At 56.2% G+C, this 16967-nt stretch overlaps 2 protein-coding genes across 6 annotated transcripts in view; both read right to left on the bottom strand.

Annotated features, from left to right (window-relative positions):
• LLGL2 (LLGL scribble cell polarity complex component 2) overlaps positions 1-8308 on the bottom strand; it is a 46199-nt gene extending 37891 nt beyond the window's left edge. Inside the window, exon 1 of one of the 4 annotated variants that reach the window (XM_077163843.1) lies at positions 8097-8308. The gene's annotated coding sequence lies outside the window, so the exon portion shown is untranslated. Of the gene's footprint in view, positions 1-6649; positions 6866-6901; positions 7219-7714; positions 7839-8096 lie in introns of those variants that run through there. The other 3 variants (XM_077163840.1, XM_077163842.1, XM_077163841.1) reach the window with 3 other exon arrangements.
• Positions 8309-8907: 599 nt separating this feature from the next.
• TSEN54 (tRNA splicing endonuclease subunit 54) lies at positions 8908-16939 on the bottom strand. 2 transcript variants are annotated; one of them, XM_077163805.1, is made up of 12 exons: positions 16739-16939; positions 15843-16042; positions 15569-15733; positions 15386-15449; positions 15222-15305; positions 14805-14903; positions 12940-12992; positions 11842-11943; positions 10973-11616; positions 10300-10360; positions 9820-9936; positions 8908-9400 (listed from the first exon to the last, which is right to left on the bottom strand). In XM_077163805.1, the coding sequence occupies exons 2-12, from the start codon at positions 15896-15898 to the stop codon at positions 9250-9252; spliced, it is 1596 nt and encodes a 531-aa protein (XP_077019920.1). In that variant the 5' UTR covers positions 15899-16042; positions 16739-16939; the 3' UTR covers positions 8908-9249. The 2 variants fall into 2 exon arrangements, with proteins under 2 accessions (XP_077019920.1, XP_077019921.1); XM_077163806.1 differs by lacking the exon at positions 15222-15305.
• Positions 16940-16967: the final 28 nt, after the last annotated feature.

The raw sequence follows: 16967 nt of genomic DNA, 5'->3' as shown, positions 1-16967 counted from the left end.
GTCTTGTTTATTACCTGTGTAATCCCCCAAAAAGAATATATGCAACATAAAGATAGGGGCTTTTGTCCTTTTCCCCATTGCATCCCCTGTGCACATGGTGAGTGCTCACCAGTTATCTGCTGAAAGAAGAATGGATTAGGTGCTAGTTCAACCCCAGACCTGAATGATCGCAGAAAGTGGTCAGCTACACCAAGATATGGGGACAGAGGGAGTTGCGCAGTAGAAACAACAGGCTCCTCAAGGCAGGCACAAGTCGACAAGTTCCAGGTGAAGACAAGCGGTGGGGCTGGATGGAGTACAGGGAGCCAGGAAGTGGGGTCAGAGAGGGTGGCCTCGGGGGCCAGACAGAGCTTCCAGTGGACTCCCCCAGAGAACTGACCTGGTCTGCTCTTCCCGTGGCATCCTGAGTACGCTCTGTTTGGCTCCCGGGGTCAGCCAGTCCATCTACTCAGCACCACCCTGCGCCCTGTTCAGTGAGGTCTCAGGGCCTTTGGTGTCCCTCCGTTTCCCTGAAATGCTTTCTTGTCCCCTCTGGAAGCCCACCCAAATCACCTCTTCCAAGGAGCTTTCTCCATCTCAACGTATCCTGTCCACTCTGCCCTCCCTCAGCACCTGACTGCATGTGCCTTAGGCTAAAACCATTAAGGAGGAATGTTCGCCCCAGTTTGTTTAGCTGCTTACTAAGCTGAGTGTCCAATGACAGGGGACAGGCTAAGTGTGGCAGCAGTCACCAAAGGGGAAGAGGACTCTTCAATGACGCGGAGGCACAGGTACGAAGTATCCAGAGAGTCAGGTATTATTGATTTAAAAATAGGAGGACAGGGGTGCAAGGGTAGTTCAGGGGCAGAATTCTCACCTGCCATGCAGGAGACCGGGGTTTGATTCCCGATCAATGCACTTCCCACCCCCCCTGCAAAAAAATTCAACAAATGGTCCTTCGCTGATGGGATAGTCACATGGAAAAAGAGTGAAATGTGACTCCCACTACACAGCATACAAAAAAAAAAAGGAGGACATAAGGGTGACACCCCTTTTCAGCAGGAAGAAGCTAAAACAGTCATTGCCCAGATATCCCTGAAGATGAGAGAATGCTCAAACGAGAGGGAGGAGGTGTAACCAAGAAGTTAGGATTTAACAAATGATTATGACTACTGATTCGTTATATAGATATTTCTTTTTAGTTTCTAGTGTATTAGAATAGCCAGAAGGTAATACCTGAAATTGCTGAACTGTAATCCAAGTAGCCCTGACCTCTGAAAATGACTGTATAACTATATCGCTTTTATCGTGTGACCATAAGATTGTAAAAACCTTGTGACTGACAACCCCTTTATCCAGTGTATGGATAGATGAGAAATAAAATAGACACATGCAGAGAAAAATAAACAAACAAAAAATAAAATAAAATAGACACATGCATGAAAATAAAATAATAATAATAAGAGGTTGGGAATATGGGGAAAAATACCTCTATGAAAACCTTGGACAACAGTTACAGTAGTATGACTACATTAACAATCACTCATCAATTATAACAAACGTAACTATTGTTAAAAAATAGAATTACCAAAAAAAGTGCTATCATCAATTGTAACAAATTTTCCACACCAATGTGAGTGTTGGCGCTGCGCGTGTGGGAACCCTGTCTTTTACGCATGATTGTTGTGTAAACCCACAACTTCACTAACTGTGCTGGGTGCTGACCTGCGGTCCCAGGAGCACCGCCCGGGGGGCAAGGAGGACGGCAGTGTGTGGGAGCCCTCTGGCCCGGGGGCTCCCTCTGCTCCCCCAGGTCCCCAAACCTGACCCCAGGAGGGTCTGGGAGGTCGCTGAGGGCTTCAGGAGGCCCCTGCTTGGCGGGGACAGCTTCCTAAGAAACGCGTGCTCCATGCCCCTGACGTGTCTCGGGCCTGCACCCGGTGCTGGCTGCTGTAGGACAGCAACCTCGGGGCGGGTGCCCTTCGCTTTTCCCTGGCAACACACCCCCCCCCCCCAGAGGAGCTCTGGACTCCCCTCTGCTACCCCTCATCTCTCTCCTCCTCAATATGAACTTGCGACAGTACCCCCCGCCCCTGCCCTGCTCCCAGGCCACAGGCTGACGTGGCCTCACTCCTTCCCATTTTCACCGCCGAGAGTTCACCGGACACAGCCGGGTGACAATTTCCTCCCCTCCTCACTGCTCTGGTCGCCCACCCCTGCCACCAAGACCTTCCGAGGTATAGGGCGGGCCTGCCTGCACCCTGAGGCCCTCCCTGGAGAAAGAAAAACAGGAGCGCTCTCTAGGTGGTGACAGACTAGAAAACCACACCCGGCTGCCCACCCCGTCTCCAGCCAGCCCTGCGGCCAGGACCCACCAGAGCCCCGCAGAGGGGATGGGCGGGCGGGGAGGGTGGGGGCCGCTGCTCGGGGGGCTTCCCTCGGGCCCCTGCAGTCAGCAGAAGATCTGACTGTGCCCAGGAAGGAGGCAGGGGGCTCCCGGGGTCAGACTGCTCGCCCCACGCCGGCACTGCCAAGGTGTCCGCGACAACCTGTGTCCACGGGCCCATGACTTAGCCAGCCTGAGCCAGCCCACCCGTTCCCTGGGTGCGGACCTGCTTGGGAAAGGTCACTGGGGTCTACACCCAGAGCCCGGCGGGGCACTGAACTCCTCCAGCCCAAGGGAGACGGGTGAGTGCATCGTCCGGGGCTCTCCCCCTCGCACCGTGCCCACGGCGAAGGCAAAGTCTGCCCCCTCCCTTCCCCAATACCCTGCGCAGGGCTGTGTGCGGCCTCAGCGTCCTGTCTGATGGATGTGAGGACAGGCTTGTACCTCCCACCAAGGCGAGGGGTGGGGCAGGGCTCTGGGTAACTGCGGCCGCTGCTGACCCCTGCGGCATCGGGCCACGCCAACACAGATGCCCACGGCGGCTCTGCCAGCGCCCCGTTGCCCTGGGAAACCCAACCTCCCAGGGGCACCAGGCAGGGCCCTGGTCAACAGCTTCGTGACCAAACCTCTGCTGAGAGGGCACCCTCGTGGGAGTGGGACTGGAGAGAATAGAGGAAAGGAGAGGAAGAGAGAGGAAGAGGGAAGAGATAAGAGAGAGAGTGTGTGTTGGGGGAAACCCAGGAATTACTGCTCTCTTTTGTCTCTCTGTTGTTAGGTAATAAAAAGAACTGAGAACTCACTATTTTAAGCACTTTACATGCATCATCTCATTTAACAATTCCTTGTGAAATAACTGATTCAGAGAGGAATTGAGCCCAAGCAGTGACAAAGAGCCCAAGTCCCAATATGCACCTCAATCTTTCCAACTCCAGAACTCAGTTCAGTTCATGCCTCTCTCCCAGGACAAAGGAGCTAGCCAAGAGTAGGTTGATGGGACCACCTGGGGACAGCAGGCAGAGGCTGGCTTCACCCTCCCTGGCTGGGCTGGAGGTCAGCCTCTACCACCTTCCATGCTATGGAGCCACGACCCTGCCCTACAACCTTGGAGGGTTCTGCTGCCTCCGAGGTTCCTCCAGAAAGGTGTCCCTTCTGGGCCAGTGAGGATGGGGTGGGAAAGTCAGAGTGAAACCCTAGCTCCTCAGGCACCATCCCTTCCCTACTCCCCTTCGGGGAAACTCAGTCTCCTTCTGCAATCCAACACCAGATGCTCTCCAGGAAGTGACTGATTGGATGTGGGCAAGCATAAGGCAAAGCAAAACCTTTTTGGGGAGAAGAGGGCAACTTGCCTGGAGTTGGGGTACATAGGCCCCCTGTGCCCATCCAATGGAGCCCCATTCTGGTGACTCCTACCTAACCCCAAGCTTGAACAGAGGCCCCAAGGAGCCTCCAGGAGATGCTAGCTTCTGGGGGAAAAGGCCAAGCCTGCTCACTTCGTGGCTGTACTCCAGTGCTCAATGCCCCTGACACATGCGGGCCTTCAAATTTTATTTAAGGCACTCCCTCACTTCTTCAGTCTTTGTTCAAATGTAACCTTCTGGCTGAGGCCCACCCTGACCATCCTTTTTAAAGCTGCAACCGACCCCTCACCTTGGTTCTTCTTCCTCGACAGCTGGTGTTACCTGTTAGTGCGTATCTTTCATGTAAGTTTGTTTTCCGGCACTCGGACTTTTCCCACCCACTCTAGGACATAAGCTCTGTGCAGGCAGAGATCTCTGTTTACACAGTACCCCAAGTGTCTAGAACCATGCCTAGTACACAAGAGACACTGATACACACTCGTTAAGTGAATGAATGTACAGTTAGGACAGAATAACTTAACTAGGCAAGGTGGTCTCATGTTGATAACCACTGACCCCAAAGAGCTCTGGGCTGGGGCCCCACAAGGTACTGCAGGGAACTTCTCCACCCAGTTCTCGAGTCTCTAACCCAGGCCAAGGCCAGGTGGAGGTGGCACCTGGCGCCCGGCTGAGGATACTGTTGTGGGCTCTGCCTCAGATCAACAGTCCAAGACACCTGGCTCCTCGGTAAGGAGAACCCTGGACTATTACCCACTAGAGCCACAAAGTCCCCGGCACAGGTGACTCCTTATCCAACCCTGGGAACACTGAATTGGGTGTCTCTAAGGCTCTGGTCTCAGCTGAATTCCTGAGGGATAGAGTCAAGCACCTCGCAGCTTCCCTGTCCCCACACCCAGAGGAGCCTCTCCTAGCTCAAGAATTCACTGTGGTTCCTGGGAAGGGGAAACACTGGGGTGACTCCTGAAACTTCCAGCTTCCTGAGAGGCAAGGAAAGGAGGGAAGGCCCCCCCCACAAAGAGAGCTGGGCAAAGTTCCATGGCAACAGGCCATGGGGCAGGTCTCCAGGAGATGAGCTGGGGACAGGCAAGCAGTGCTGGTGGCCCCACCGATCCCAGGGGTAAACCCCCCCCCCCCCCCCCATTTCTTCGGTGAACTACTCTTGGACAGAGGAAAACACAGTTACTAACAGACCTGGCATGCTTTCAAACAGAAGGAGCCCTAATAACTCTCCAGCCTGTGCTTGATAAGAAGGCATCTCAGAGCTGAGCACTCAGTGTGAGTGAATGGAGCCGGCCAGTGCTGCCCAAAGCAGCCAGGCCTAGATGGAGCCCCTGTGCCTCCAACTCAGGTGTCTCTGACAGCTGCCTCAAGTCTGAATATACCCCCTAGGAAACTAAACCTTCCCACACTGTTCCTGGAGACTCCTGCCAGACATATTCCGTGTCCCCAGCAGGGTAGACAGGGGATTAGAATGACGACAAGAGTCCAAACTTTGCAGCTCCATATACCCCCTCTCCATAAAGGGAGGTGCTGGGACCAGGAAGTCCTCCTGGCAGGAAAAGTCACCTCTTCCCTAAAGGAGGTTGAAAGCAGGCACGATGGCATTCCTAGAAAATCCTGATGGTGACAAGGAAAGCACAGGAATCTGCAATCCCATGCCCCCAAAGGGTGAACAGAGTGCGCACAGCCAAATTCCTCTTGGCCTGAGCAGGCTCGGCACCAGGCCCCCACCCCCCACCCCAGCCCAGGGAAGGCCCGCAGCTGGGCTCACCCCTGGCTTTCCCCAGGAGCAGGTGAAAGGCCAAGGGCGCTGGAAATCACGCGAGGCTAGGAGAGGCCACTCCCACCTCCCTCAACCTCCTCTCCCCAGCTTCTGAGGAGCACCTTCCTGATGAAAAAAGTTCTGACCTTCAGAGGCTTTAAAAGATCTCAAAATTGTGACCTCTGCTGACTCCTCAGAGAGGGAAGCCAAATTCCCTCTCACTCATCAGGCACCTCCAAAAGGCCTGCAGGGTGACTGGCCCTTTGCATGCTTCATGGGGAAGCTGAGACGCTCATCCTTACCGGGTGCCTGCTATGCGCCAGGCCACGCAAATTCATGACACTTTGCGTCCTCTGCCAACATCTGAGAAAACAGGGTTCACGGAGGCTCAGCCCAGTTAAATGACTGAGCCAAGGTCATTCAGTAAGAAAATGGCAAGGCCACCATTCAAAATTATACCTGATGTCTTTCTGGAAAGATTTGTTTAAAACTTAATATTTTGTTAGAGGGAAAAGACTGGGAGGCAAGAGGGAGAACACTTTCCCTCTTTCATTTCATGCTTTCCTATAATGTTTGGTTTTCTCTACCATGTGCCTCAACTACTTTTTGTTTTTATAATCTGGGATTATGGGTCGGTTTTTCCTCAAAAATTTTACTAAGTTTTGGGGATGATGAAAATATTCTGGAATTAGAGGTGGTGGTTACACAACATTACGAATGTATTAAAAGGCCACTTTAAAGAGATCAGAATGGTAATTTTTATGTTACGTGTATTTTACCACAATTTTTACAAGTTACTAAGTATTATTTTCAAAAACACAACTATTACTCGCAGCTAGTGGGGGGGGGCGTGGGAGGCGGGGCAGGTAACTTTCTGCTATACTCTGCTGCCTCCAACAACAGAGAGGGCCCAGAGTGCCCACAAGCTCTGCAACAGCTGTCCAGTGCCACCGCCCCCCCAAAAAAAACTGGCCCAGTCTAACTTTGCTGAAGAGGTGAGAGTCCTGGACAGAGCCCCCAAAACTGGGTTTGAGTCCTGGCTGCCACCAGGTGCAGACAGCTTAGGCTAACCAAACCTGCATGCCCCTTCCATTCAGTCCATCTCTCCAGAGTCCCTTCTCACAACGCAGCTCACAGACCCAAACTGTCTTCTTCAAAACTCACCTGTGACCTCCGCTTCCCCTCCGCGGGGTCACAGCTCTGTTGCCGGGCCTCTCGGTTCTTCCTACCCGGCTTCCATGTGGTCCTGACACGCCCACTGCCTCCCGGCCCACTTCCCCTCTGCAGTGATAGCACCCTGAGTTGCCAGCTCCCGCAGGGGGTCCAGGAGCCCAGATGAAGAAGCCGTGCAGCGGCACAGGCCTCCCGAGGAGAAAGGGCGCTGAGTCCAAGTCCAGACGCGCACTCCAAGCTCACCTGTCTCAGGTGAGAGCCGCAGGGGGCCGCGCCGCGGCTCCCCGGGTTACCATCAGCTCAGCCACAGCCAAGGCCCTGGCTATCCCCGAGCGGCGCAGCCGGATTAAAGCAGGAGCAAACTTTGCACACTTTCGTTGGTCAGACAAAACTTTCCACTCCTTGCCAAGTCGGAACGTCCCGCAGCGCAACCCCCAACTGCGTTCCGTCGAGGAAAACAAACTGGGGCTCCGTACAGGCGCCTAAGGGTGCCCCAGGGCGGAGATAGGCCCCAAGACCCAAGTCCCTCCCGCGGGCTTCCTGAGTCCGGGGATTAGGAGGCACAAAGGGCCGGGAGGGAGGGGCCCCAGATGGCAGGGGCTAAGCCGCTCATGTAACGCGCTCCGGCCGCCGCGCGGGGACAGGCCACCGGAGACGCGTCGTCGGCCTCCCCCGGCCAGACGCTGGGCACGTGAGGCGCGAGGCCCGGGGCCCCGTCTCCCCCGCGGTGCGCCCCGCACCCAGCAGGGCCGGGCACCTGCTTCCCGGCTCCCAAAGGCACACGCTATTGTGCAAACCCGAAACCCAAGTTCCGTAATCGCAGTCGGGTCAGACAGGAAGGTTCGCAGCGGCACTGTCTACAGGTGACTTTCTCCCAGGCGACCAAAGAGGCCGGGACAGGGACAAGAGCAAAGCGGCTGGACCCGGGCGCAGCCCTGCCCGCCCGGCCCGGGGAAGCCCAGGGGTCTCGGGACCACCCCCCACCCGCCGGCGTCCCGAGGGCAGGGCGCCCCAAGGGGGCGGGCCCCGCTCGGTGGGTCCCGGCTAGCTCATCACCTGGAAGCCCGGGCAGGCCCCGCCCGAGGCCTCGCCGTCCCTGGGCGCCTGCCACCCGCTCCGCTCGCTCCGCTGCGCGGGCCCACAGGCTGCCGGGCGCCCTTCTCCTTCCTGCTCACCTCAGGCGCCGCGAGCCCGGGGCGGAGCCGCCGCTATTTACATAAAGGCCGGGCCAGCCGGGCCCCGCCGAACCCCGAGTGCCCGCCCCCCGCGGCCCGGCCCCGCCCCCCACGGCCCGGCGCCGACGGGGCGGGAGCGCGGCGAGGCCGCCCTCAGGGACCGGGGGCAACGCTCCGGCCAATCCGCAGGCTCTGAGAGAGCGGGGCGGGGCCGCGACCCGCGTGAATATGCACGAGGCACTAGGGCCCGCCCCTCGCCTCACCTGCGTCTACCTGGGCCGCAGGATGCCGCGCCGCGCCCAGTGTCCCTCCGCCTCCCGCAGGAGGAAATAGTCCCCGGCCGCGCAGCCGCCCCCAGAAGACGGCTCGTTCTCCCACTACCCGGCCCCGAGCTGCCGAAGCTGGGGCCGAGGCTCACGGGCTCCGCCCAGAGGGCGAGCGGCGGACGCGGGACCAGGTTTTGGAACCCAGGAGAGGGGGATATGGGGATCGGGACGTCGCCGCGAGGCGCCTCCCCTCGGGGCGGGCTCCAAGCGCACGGCGGCCTTCCCGGGACGCCCCGCCTTCGAGCCTGCTGCCGAAGTGGGCAGGGGCCGGTCCCCGGGAGCAGCGGCGGGAGGCTCAGCACATGCGAGGGGGCCGGAGTGGCGAGAGCGCAGGGGACGCGGCAGCCCGGCCCGAGGCCCCTTCGGGCGAGAGGGGTTCGAGCCGCACGGACGCGGCGCCTCTCCGCCACCCTTCTGCCCCGACCTTCTACCCCAGCTACTCAGGAAAGGTCTGCTGGGGCCTGGCGTGTCTCTTTGGACTCTGTCAGAAACCCAAGCAGACAGGAGGTTTGGGCTCCCCTCCCCTCTGGCGCTGGCCTCCAGCAAGGTGCAGGGGCGCGTTCTTGACCATCCGCAGGGCTCAGGTCCCTCAACAGAGAAAGCAACTCTCTGAGTAGGGTGGGGGGTGGGGGAAACAGCCGAGAAGGGTCAGGAAGCCAGTGCCTTGACCCAGCGCCTTCAGACTGGGGGGAGGGGCGGGGCGGGCGGCGGAAATCCAACTTGCCCTTAACAGGGAGGGGGGCAGGAATCTATTTTATAATGGCTTTGGCTTTTATTGCAAGAAACAGGCACCCCGTCGTTTAAAGGCACAGCCTCAGCTCTTCCGCCCCACCTTGCTGGTCTCTGAAATCTAGTCCTGAGTTCCAGTGGGGTCACTGCAAGACAGCCCTGATCTCAGGTCTGGGGCTTGGAAGCACTGCAGTGGCCAGGGAGTGGGCACAGCTTCAGTCTCCTGCCAGCATCAGATACCCAGGGTCAAGGTTCAGATTGGCCCCTGCAGCCCCAGGTCAGAGCCAGAGTGCAGGAGGCAGCTGAGATAGTCCCTGAGAGCAGATCGAGTCCAGGTCCCCACTGAGGAGGAGCTTTGGGGTCACTGCCCCAGATCTCTGGGCAGTGTGAAGTCCCTGAAGCTGTAGAAGGAGATGTCTCCGTGATCTACCAGGGCGAAGATCAGGGGGACATCCCCACTCTGGTAGGATAACCGCTTGAGGGTGCAGAGGTCTGGGACCGGCTCCTCAAATCTGCAGGGATGAAACTTAGACTGAGACCCTAGCCCCTCTGAGGTTCCTAGGGAAGGGAGATTGTAAGATAAGAGTTGGGGGTCTAAGAACGCTGACCCCTGGGTTCTCCTCTGCAAATTACTGAGCTTTGAAAAGTTCTCTAAGAAAGGACCAGGGGCTGGTTGAAAGGAGGCTAGGAAGAGTGAGCTGTCTGTAAATTCTCCTGATTCTTGTCCCTTCTGTTGTGGAGCCCTGGACTAACATGGTACAGGAGAGAGACCACTCAGAATCCCAGGAATGAGAACTAACAACTGGAAAACTTAGGTTCCAGTAGCATTAACTGGCTGTGTGCTGTCACGTAGGTCACTAGACCTCTCTGGACCTCAGGTTCCTCTGGGATTGGCAAATTAGCCGGGCAGCTGGGGGCAGCGGTCTCATACCCACTGATGCACATCCGGGCGTAGGGCTGGCCAGGGTTATTCTTCCGGAAAGTGGCCACAGCGTCGGCCTGGTAAACATCGAAGCTTATCTCTAAGCCCCCAGACTTCTTGAGCAGCCTGGAGACAGAGTGAGAAACCTCAGGAAAGAGAACTCTCCTCCCCCACTTGTCCTTTACCCCACCAGCTCTAGGAGGCACCTAGGGAAACAGAGCTGGCTGTGAGGTACAAATTGTGAGAGGGTTAGATAGGGAGTGGTCTAGGCTGCTCCATCTCAGAACCTCTGGGATAAACCCATCTCTTGTCTATCACCCCTCCATCTCCCCTAGACACACACAGACATTGGCCACTGCTCAGGGATAGGCATGTGTGGTCCCCTGGAATGAGCCCCTAGCTGGCACCCAATTTCAGGAGTCAAATCCCAGCCACCAACTCCTGCAGGCAGCTCAAGTGCTGTGAAGACAGGTGCTGGTGGAAACTCACCGGTCCCCTCCGTCAGCAAGGCATGCAGTCTGTAGCACAGAGACATGTTGGAGGGCAGTGGCTACAAGGACAGTGAGAAAAGGGTGTTGGGGGATAGAGGGTCAGCCATTTGCAAAGTCCCTTAACCTTTCTGATCCACCATCTAGTTTAGGACAGTCAGATTTAGCAAATAAAAGTACAGGATAGGTGTATTTTATCTGGCAACCCTAATTTACTTATCTGTCAGGTCCCCATAAAGGGTTTAAGGAGTTTGGGGTTCATTAATACATTTAGCCTGGACCGTTCTTGCCCTCTGAGTTCCCTAAGCTCACAGCAAGAGCAGAAAGGCTGCTTTTCATCTGGCCGAGATGGGACCCTCCTCCTTCCAACCTAATGGGACAGTTGCTAGTTGATGGCAAGGCCATCCACGTCATGTTATGATTTTAAGGGCTTGGTCTTACCCCCTCCTCCCTTCTGGGTCACTGACTTTTCATCTCTAAACCTTTTCATGTGGGCCCTTCTGCTGCTGCCCCACAGTACTGGCAGTCCTTGTGGGTTTCACTCCACCAGACAGCACTCCCTGTGCTGGACCAGAAAATCCTGGTCAATCCAAGCACCTCTGCCAAGTCTTGTGGCTCCTCAGTTGCCAGGGGCTAGCCAGGGGGCTGAGGGAGCTGTGGCAGGTGAGGGGTACCTGGGGAGTCGGCCTGGCCAGGGCTCAGCAAGGGGGTGACGGGCTGGTCCCACAGGTGTGGGGGGTGGCTCTGGGCCCTCTGCAAGTGCCGCCTCTGCAGCAGCTCCTTGTACTCCCGCCAGCTGGAACAGCGCTGCACCTCAGGGTCCGTGTTTACATCCTCCCGGAAGTGCTGGGCCTCTGCCTGCAGCTCCTGTTCCCGCCGGGATAGCTTCTCCTTTCGCTGGTTCAGCTTCTGGCACCAGGATGCAGCATCTGTCTCCCGTCCAGCAACATTGGACGGGAGCAGCTCTGGGGCTGGGGCAAGCAGGAGAGTGTGGCGGCTATCTGAGGCCATGTTGGGGAAGGAGATCTGCTCAAAGTTCCAGCGTGGCTTACAAGGCCCCTTGACCCCATTCTCTACTTTGCCACTTTCCTGGCTGTTCCCTACCCCATCCCTGGTCAGGCCAGGCAAGGGTCCCAAGGACTCCAGAAGCTGACAGGGGCCCTCTGGGCCCTTTCCAAGGCTTGACTCTTGGGGGATCTCCTCTAGGCATTGGCTGTTCTGTTTTCGGGGATGTGAACTTGAGGTTGCCAGGCTCTCAGGTGTCCCATCCATTCCCTGCATGGGGGTCTCTGGGGACTTGGGCTTCTTAGGAGTGGACCTGAGGATGTAGAATGAAGAAAGACAACACATGGATTCCTGGCTGCTGTAGCATATATATCCTGCTGCACTGAGGACGGGTGCCACTTCTCCCAGAGCCTAGGTAGCAACCACACTAGCCCAGCTCCTAAGCTCATGCATTCTCCAAGGTTCCAGATGCCAGCACGCCCCACTGCCTCTGCACCCGCAGAGCTCCCTAGAGCATGTCTATGGCAGGGAGCTTTACCAAGAACTGGAGTTCCTCCTCTTCCTCTTGCCCCCCTGATCCATCAGGTGCTGGGCACAGCCATCCAAGTTGAGCTGCCTCTCGTAAGGGGACAGGACGGAGCTGTGGGGTGAGAGTGGGGCGGGCTGAGAGCCATCATCTCAGCTAGGTGCTCCCCGTAGAATCTGTGAACACAGCTCCTTCTCCATTATTGCATTCTTCTCTGGCACAATTTTTTATGTTTCTAAATATGCTCTCCAATAAAGGTAGCCTGCTAGCCATGAGTGCCTATTTAAGTCAATTAAAGTAAAACTAAAAATCCCATCCCATAGTTGCAAAAATCACATATATTGGCCATCACCGAAAGTTTTGTTACTCAGAGCTGCTCTAAGGGATAAACTCTACATTATGTATCCACTATTGGATTCCTAGGTTGTTTCCAAGTTCACTGATTTTGCAAAATGATGCTGTTCTGTGTAAGCTTTCCACTAAATGCAAGCTACATGGGAGCAGAGGATTGTGCTCTCTGCCATGTCCTCAGCTCCTGGCATAGGATCTAAGCATACAGTACGTGTTCAATAAATATTTGTTGAATGAATGAATGACTGAACATTCTGCACACATCCTATTTTCCTAGGATGTATTCTGCTCTCAGGAATTAAAGGATGTGCCTGTTTCAGAGCTTTTACAACCCAGTGTGAACTTGCAAAGGCTGTACTAGTTTCCACTCCAGGTTAGAGAGTCTGTGGCTGTTTACAACACTGGATCCCTAAGAGGAAGAACATCTAACCTAACGCAAAAAACATGAAACCCTATTCAACTTTAAATTCTCCTCTCAGTCTTCCACTCATGCATACACTCAGTAAATCTGCTTGCCCACCTACTAAGTGCCAGCCCTGCTCATGATGGACTGTAGGTGATCAATTAAAACCAATAGGCCAGGTTCTTCCTAACGGGCCTCTCGAAACAGCCCTTCCAACAGAGACCCCCAGCCCATAGCCAGGGAGCAGCAGCTCCAGCGAAGGTTCCAGGTAAGGAGAGAGGCCACTTTCCCACTCTGGGAAGCCAGCTGGGTCCCAGATCTAGAATGAATGGAAGAGAAGTAGAATGAGAATTTACCTGGGCTGGAATCGTCGAACCACATAGCCCAGTCTCTTCAGATGGCTGAAGACCTCAAAAAGAAAAGAAAAAGTAAAGACCAGATGTCCATTCTTAAATTTAAAACACCAATTTCCCAGAGAGAAGCTGTATCCCAGCCCGCTTGCCTGCTGCTCCTGCACACCCCCAGATTCCAAACCCTGGTACTATTTGGCCCATATTCCATTATAAAAACACTCCCCACAGTAAGGACTTGGGCTCTGAATTCCAATCTTGGTCACTCACCTTACTCTGGGCACAAATAACACTTAGTCATTTCTTGACTTAAACACAAATCCCAAAAAACTAATACTGATAGACCAGGAAAGGAACACTGTCCTAGAATAGCTTTATTCCAAAGCTGATGAAGCAAAGCTCCTGACTATGATTTGGACAAGGAGATGGGAGAAGGGAGTGGACACATCCCCCACCTCCACAGATGTGGATGGGCTGGTGGGGGTGGGGGGGAGTAGGCTCTGGTGAAGAGCCACATGTCTGTCCTTGGGCCTGTCTCCATATCAGAGGGACAGATCCAGGAATATCCCCCATCTTGATCTCTCAGCACCCACCAGCACAGATGACCATTCTCCCCTTAGAAGACCCTCTCTTGGCTTCTGTGATGTCACCTCTCCTGGGCTTTCTTCTATGTTACTGGATATTCCTCAATCTGTTCTAGTGCCTCATCTTCCCCCAACCTCCTATGTTGGAGAGCCCCAGCCCTCTACTCAGGCCACACTCCCGTACATTTCATGGCTTTAAACATTGTCCCCATGCTCACAATGTCCATGCTCACGTCTCTAGCCTTGACCTCTCCCCAAACTCCAGGTTTATGGGACCAGTTCCCTAATTGATGTCATCACCTATATGTCCATGAAGAACCTCAAAATTAACCTTTGCCAAAAAAAACCTCTGTGACTCTGGACTACAAATTTGCTCTTCCCCCAGTCTTCTCATCAGGAAATTATTCCAGAGCCCCACCCACTGCCTCATGCCCAAATCCTAGGAGTCTTCCTTGGCTCCTCTTTTCTTCACATGGACACCCAATCCATCAGCAAAGTCCTGTCCATTCTTCTTCCAAAATATTTCTGAAATTCATCCATTTCTTCCCACTCACTCCTACCCCACACCCCAACCAGACTAAAACCCTCTCTTCTCTCACATGCATGAATACAGCAGCCTAACTGGTTCTCCCATTTGTACTCTTTACTATCTGTTGTCCCCAAGGCAGTCAGAGTTGCTATCTTTTTAACATAAACTGGGTCATTTCAAACTTCCAATGTCTTCCTGTCATGTTAGGTTAAAATCCAAGACCTACCAAGATCAAGAGGGCCTCCTCGCTCTGGTTCTTCCCTAGCTTGCTGACCTCACGTTCCCCTATCCGCTGTGCTCTACCAGCCACAGTGATTCTGTTCCTTAACTGCTCCCTCCACCACAAGCTCATCTTCTCTCAGGAGTACTTCTGGTTCCTCTGCCAAGGGTACTACGTCTCCAAATTTTTGTACAGCTAGTCCCATCTCATCAAACAGTCTCTGCCTAAATGTTAACCTCTCAATGATTCCTTTCTGACCTCAGAATCTAATATAGCATCCCCAAGTCTCTGTAACTCGCCCCCTTCACCTTCCGCCTAGCACTCTCTATGAGAGCAACAGTTCATTTGCTTGCTTATTTATCATCTAGTTGCCACCACTAGGATGTAAGCACATGACAGCAGACAGTAATCACCTAGTCTGTCTTGTATCCATGGGGGCAGAGCACTGTGCCTGGCACCACACAGGTACCTGTAAATGTTTGCAAATGCTCATTAACTCAATGATAGATGGCTCTTAGCCCAGGAGAGTGGCAGATACCTGGTACTGCAGGAAAGTCACAGTATCCTCGGACAGCAGCAGCTGGTAGGCCTCCTGGATGGACAGTGGCAGGTCTTGGTGGAAGAGCTGAATGGAGCCCTGGAAATGGGAGCCAATAGCTCAGTTTCTGAGCTCTTGCCTCCAGTGGCACAGCCACATGGTACAGCTTCTCCCCTCTGCTACTGCCATACCCGTATCACAGCAAGGATATGGTCAACCAGGAAAGGGGGACCGCAACACTAATTTGGGAATGGAATTCCTGCTCCCTGCATGGCATTTGTGCCTCATGCTCTAGAAGCCAGACTACAAACTCCTTGATCACAGAGGCTCAGCTGAGTATACTCTTCCCGCATAAAAACGTGTCCTTCGCATTTCTGGGTCCCAGCCCCTGCTCAGACCTCCCAGGACCCCACTCACACACTCCAGCAGATACAAGGCTTCTTCCGGGTGCAGCCGCTGCCGGCCCTGCTCTGAAAAGCCCATGGTCTGCCAGAATTTACCCTGTAGTGGGGTCCAGAGCAAGTCACAAAGGAGTCAGGAGAGCAGAGGAGAGTCCTCTGACCCTGAGCCCCGGCGCTTACCGCAGGAGACTTCAACTCCACCAAACTTTCTTCAGGCCTCCACTCGGCGGCCACCAAGCTGCCCCTGGCGGGGATTGGGAAGGGATCCATCTCAGTCTAGCCGAGAAGTCTACCCGGCCCGCGCGTCCCACCTGCCGGAGCCCGCCCCCGTCCCCTTCCCAGCCTCGGTATGGTTCAGCTCACAGACGCTCCACGCGCTCCTCCGCCAGCAGCTGCCAGAGCTCCTGCCGGCACAGACGCAGCCGCTCGGCCTGGGCCGCCGAGCCGTCGGGGAGGAAGTCTTTGGGGCCATGGGACCGCTGGGGCAGCTTCTGGGACCGCGAGCGGGCGGCCAGGAGCTCCCGGGCGCTGGGGAGGGAGGGGCGCAGGGTCGGCGCCGCGCAGTCTGGGCCGGCCCTCCGCGTCCCGGACGCCCGCTTCCCTGCCCGCCTCCCCATCACCCGGTACCGAACCGCACCTGAGCACGCGCCCGGCGGGAACCTCCACAGCCGCGGGATCGGCTTCGGGATCCATCCGGACGCCGACTGCGGCTGCGCGCGCTCCGCCCACCGGCGGACCTCCGCGCGGCCCTAGCGCCCGCCTTTCTCACCTAGGCTCCGGGAGTCCTGCGATTCACCCCCCAGGCGTGCCTTTCCTGGCTGCCCTGGGTCCTAGCGCCTATCGTTAAACGTGTGACTCGATTTCACAGGCGGAGCTGCAGGTTTCTGTACTTGTAGGAGCTCCCGCTCTCCTGTCCCCAGCCCTCCTCTGAGCTCCTCTCTAGTAAAACTTGAGCGACCCAACGTTTGGGACGGTTAAATCAACAGCAAGTGTGTGACCCTTCTCAACACAACACTGAGTGGCTTACTCCCCACTGCGCCGGGCTAGGCAAGGAGGGAAGAGGAGGGAGCTTAGAGAAGGGAAAGAGGTGGGTTCCCGAGTTCCAGCTTCGCAAACTGAAGGCCGCTCAGAGGCTGTCAGGTGCGGCCCTGAAGGGGTCGGAGTCCCCTAGGGGTCTTCCGTCGGGTCCCTTCCGAGGGGCTCGGAAGGCCGAGATCCGAGGGCGAGGATATGGGGGGGGGGGGGGGGCGCTGTCCGGCCCACGATGGTGCTGAAGCGCCTCCCCAGCCCTCCTCCAAGAGCACCTCCTCGAGGCTGGGGTCCCCGCAGCCGCCACGGTGGGCCGCCCCGATACCATCCACTAGGTGGCGCCGTTGCTCTGGCCAGCGGCTGCGGCTCCGAGACTCCGGCCGCTGGCGGAGGTCTCTGTGGGAGACCCGGGAAGAGGGAGGGGGAAAGGGGAACGGGGCCTTCCCAAGTGGGGTCCCCGGGTCTCGATTCCCCAACCCTTTCACATCCCGTCTTCCCTCCTACCCAGTCACATCCAGGACAGCCCTCGATTTAGACTAAAGCCCCGGGTCGCCACAACTCCAACTCGTGGCCAGCGGCGCGAAATCACAGCGAGATGGGCCTCCCCTCCACCACGACCACCACACTTCACCTGGGCGCATGCGCGGATCCGGCCTGTCCCCGCGGTCTGGCCGGGCGCGAGTGGGGCGGGGACTCGGGCATTGACTGACAGTTCGACTGCGCCGCCGGGACG

Source organism: Tamandua tetradactyla, chromosome 6 (assembly GCF_023851605.1).
Source record: "Tamandua tetradactyla isolate mTamTet1 chromosome 6, mTamTet1.pri, whole genome shotgun sequence".
In the NCBI taxonomy this organism is placed as follows: domain Eukaryota; kingdom Metazoa; phylum Chordata; class Mammalia; order Pilosa; family Myrmecophagidae; genus Tamandua; species Tamandua tetradactyla.
This window is presented reverse-complemented; position numbering and strand designations above follow the sequence as displayed.

Excerpts from the sequence above, each read along its gene's own strand:
- TSEN54 (XM_077163805.1), bottom strand. The coding sequence starts at position 15,898 with ATGGATCCCGAAGCCGATCCCGCGGCTGTGGAGGTTCCCGCCGGGCGC. Across the intron at positions 14,904-15,221 it reads CCTTGTATCTGCTGGAGTGT|GGCTCCATTCAGCTCTTCCA; the intron begins GTGAGTGGGGTC and ends TCCCATTTCCAG. Across the intron at positions 11,617-11,841 it reads AGGAGGAACTCCAGTTCTTG|GTCCACTCCTAAGAAGCCCA; the intron begins GTAAAGCTCCCT and ends CTACATCCTCAG.